Source organism: Rhincodon typus, chromosome 4, assembly GCF_021869965.1.
Source record: "Rhincodon typus isolate 14 chromosome 4, sRhiTyp1.1, whole genome shotgun sequence".
In the NCBI taxonomy this organism is placed as follows: Eukaryota; Metazoa; Chordata; class Chondrichthyes; order Orectolobiformes; family Rhincodontidae; genus Rhincodon; species Rhincodon typus.
Window position 1 is genome coordinate 54,315,210 of NC_063335.1, and position 3,463 is coordinate 54,318,672.

The 3,463-nt window shown below is 47.0% G+C and overlaps 1 protein-coding gene across 1 annotated transcript; it reads right to left on the bottom strand.

Annotated features, from left to right (window-relative positions):
* Nucleotides 1-1,031: 1,031 nt before the first annotated feature.
* On the bottom strand, nucleotides 1,032-2,959 carry LOC109925935 (cerebellin-2-like). The gene is made up of 3 exons (XM_020525828.2): nucleotides 2,651-2,959; nucleotides 1,771-1,890; nucleotides 1,032-1,302 (listed from the first exon to the last, which is right to left on the bottom strand). Exons 1-3 carry the CDS (start codon nucleotides 2,957-2,959, stop codon nucleotides 1,105-1,107), a joined length of 627 nt encoding a protein of 208 aa, XP_020381417.1. The 3' UTR covers nucleotides 1,032-1,104.
* Between the last annotated feature and the right edge of the window lie 504 nt (nucleotides 2,960-3,463).

The window sequence follows — 3,463 nt, forward strand, 5'->3', positions numbered from 1 at the left end:
CGCGCAGCCTAACTTCAACGGAAAATGGAAAAATAAAAGCTTCATCTCAATATGAGTAATAGATTAATGACCATGAAACTTAAAATAATCAGTAGTGTGAAGGACCTACCTTTAGCAATTAAAATTTGGACAACTTACACAAAGAATTAATTCTGTCATATTTTGTATCCGGACTACCAGTTTGATTTGAACCAATTGATAACGTCAATGTTGGGCAGGTCATATATATCTTGCGGGAACGTGTTTATTTAAAATATTTAAAGAGAACTTCCGATTTACTGCGACTAAGAGCAAAGAAAAAATGCAAAAACTTTCAATTCCCTTTTTTAAAGTAGAGAGGCTTTTAAGTCAGTATTTGTCCGCGCGGTAGAGGAGCAGTCGACAAATCATAAAAAAAGCACATCATTAAATAATTGGGTCCATTTATTACAATCATTCGTGGTACGTCCCGTGATATTAAGCTATACGTAACTCTGTTTTGTACCCAAGAGGTCGAAGAACACCAACCACAACACAAAGGAACAAGATCTGCGTTCAATTCGTGCAAAGAAACCTATTTTGTTTTCGAGAAAGCACCAGCTCACCCCACACAGAAACGGCACATGATTTGCCCCAGATTTTTTTTTAAAAAAACACGCCACTAAATTTGGACTTGTTCTTTACTTAAGGCTAAATACGAACACGAAAGAAAGCATTGCTAGAACATTGAAATCAAACAAAAAATCTCTAACTTTTTTGTGTGTGTTTAAATTACGGCTGTTTCAACCGATCAAAGTCCACCACGTTTCGGTTCCTTTAGGTCAGTGATATCCGCCCGTGAGAAAATCCAGCTTGATTTGTCTAGCCAGTAGTCTGTCGCTGTCAATAAATTCACTTGATATTCCTATAGAGAGCACTGTCGCCAGAACTACTTCGAACCACGCTGGCCAAGGCGATTGTCAGCATTCTAAGAAATCATTCTAATCGGTAGGTTAATCTGCCCCTACTTAGCAGTTTGGATGCTTTGTTTTTGGTCTAATAATCTGGTTCCGTTGCAAATAGCGGTCATGTACACGGGAGAGTTGGTCCTCAGGGAGAAAACAAAAATGGATTGGCGTCTCCCTTTTATAGAGGGAATACCAAAAAGCCAGAAAACGTCGAATACTTCCATCCTCCCATTAAGTTGCCTCTCTCGAGCTTTAAATAGACTTTGTCCTCTCTCTCCATGTTCAGTAGCACTCCGTTACTGGCGGCCTCCCGGGTCACGTCCTGGTCCCCGGCAAAAGCAGAAATGACAGCCCAGCCGTTTTGCATTAAACTGACCTGGACGGGGTGAAGGGAGTGAAGAAAGACAGAGATAGAAGGGAAGAAAGAATGCCTTTACAACTTTGACTTTTGCACGGACAGTACCGGGGACAGCGCTTTCAATTTACTGGCGAGCCAGTGACACGTTAGAGGTCGTTAGCTGCCTCGCTGCGTTTTCTTATTGTAACGGAACCTTTCAGATTATGTCCGCACAAATAAATGCATAATTGGTTTCTTTCCCGCATTAAAGGCAAGGTAAAATCGCCACAGTCCCAGAGGACCAGAAGGCTGCTCCCACATTAGAGAGAAACAGTCTAGCCGCACTATTTGCAGCGATACGGGAACAATCTCCCTCCCATTCTGCAGCCTATCGACTCCCCTCTTGTGCCGCCCATCTCCCAGCGGCTCGTTTTTACAGTTTACAATTGGACGACATCAGTTACCCAGTGGCAACAACAGTCCAGCGGACAAAGAGCCCCTGTCTACCTGGATCGTCTGCCGGTTGTACACCTTGACCACGTGAAAGCTGAAACTGTAAATGCCCTTTCTCGGCGCCACGAAAGTGCCGGACCTCGTGTCGAAATGGTTCCCAATGTTAACTAAGACCTGCAAGAGAGCACAAAGCACCGGGCCATCTGAGATTGGCTTGACACCAACACTTGAGGGGCTTAGCGAGGGAGGGAGACGTAGATACATTATTTAAGTCAATGAATGGTGTGCCTAGAGATCGGATTGTTGAATCCCTGAGATTCGGCTCGGTTTGACATGACAATAACACGCAAGGGAGAGAGAAGGGTACCCCGGCAAGTGTCAGCAGGGGATTCCCATTGGCCATGGGTTGACAGGACCCGATAATAAAACCATTCGGAAGGTTTGGAAGCTGCGCTTATAACGCGAGTAGACGAAACAAAACGCTTTATTTTGTTTTGTTCTAAAGTTCACAATAACAAAAGTCACATAACAGGCAAACTGGTCAGAAGGTCGTTCTGCAAAATAAAGTCCTGGCTGCCGACACACATACACACACAAAGTTTACGACTAAAATACGACTGTTTTTATATCTATGAACTGGGCAGGGAAGGGAACTCTCACGGATGTCCAAGCCTGTGATCAGGAACTTCGGAGCATTGACAAAAGTGGCTGGAGCCATTGACAGGGAAAGTGTTGCATTTGTGTTTGTGTCTCTGCTTTGACCATAGCTTTCAGAACTCAATAAATGGGAGGTGGCGAGTTGTCAGAGGGAGATGAGGCAGGGTGAGGGGTGAGTGGCAGATTTGCTAGGACGGCTGTTCGGCGTGAGAGAGAGAGAGAGAACCACTCAGCCTTTTGAGACTGGCTGGATGGGTAGGAGAACGGGCACACTTACATGGTCGAAGTAGATCGTCATGGTCCGGTTGCTCATCTCGGAGGGCTCGTGGTTGGTGCTGCGGACGGCGGAGAAAGCTACCTTAGCGCTCCCGGAGCGCACGGAGATCCCCAGCGAGGAGGTGACCGCCCCGTCCGACGACGGGTTCGAGTCGCACACCACCAGGCACTTGCCCTCCAAGACGATGGGCTCGGTGTCGTTCTGGGCGAGCGCCAGGCCGGTGCAGGCGAGGACCAGCAACAGCAGCAGGGAGTCTCTCAGGGCGGTCAGCATGTTGGGAGAGCCGGGGCGGCCTGGGGGCAGATCCATACGAGACCCCCCACCCCACCCCCTTCTCGCTTAAAATCCTGTGCAGAAACCCCCTCTTCCACTCAAAAAAAGACCCCGATCCGGATTGTCTTTTTTTTAAAAAACACCGCTTTCTTTCCTTGACCAGTCTCCTTGCAATTGCAGCTTGCTACAGGGTGAAATAACGTCCTTCAGTTTCTTCGGATGTCATCGCCTGTAACAAGACAGGATCAATGCAAAGAACAAAAAACATAGACACAGGCAGACAACCCAATGCAGGTTGAGTACATCTTACTGACGGCGTGTACCCTGAATGAATAGCACTTTCCAGATTTATTTCCGCCACCCCCACCACTCTTAGTTTTTTTTTAAAATTGTCAGCTTCCACCGCTCTGGCACCCTTTCCGACAAACGAATTCTATAACTGAACCCTGGTCTGGCGTTGTCCCTCGTCCCAGTTCAGCACATCATCAGTATCCCTCCCCCATCCTGCCCCTTTACAGAGTCCCTTCCCAGAGAAAGCCT

What these genes read in the sequence shown, in the direction of transcription:
- LOC109925935 (XM_020525828.2), bottom strand. Translation starts at nt 2,959, where the DNA reads ATGGATCTGCCCCCAGGCCGCCCCGGCTCTCCCAACATGCTGACCGCC. An exon ending in TGACGATCTACTTCGACCAT is followed by an intron (nt 1,891 to 2,650) that starts GTAAGTGTGCCC and finishes GCTCTCTTGCAG; the next exon opens with GTCTTAGTTAACATTGGGAA. An exon ending in ACAACCGGCAGACGATCCAG is followed by an intron (nt 1,303 to 1,770) that starts GTAGACAGGGGC and finishes CACCCCGTCCAG; the next exon opens with GTCAGTTTAATGCAAAACGG.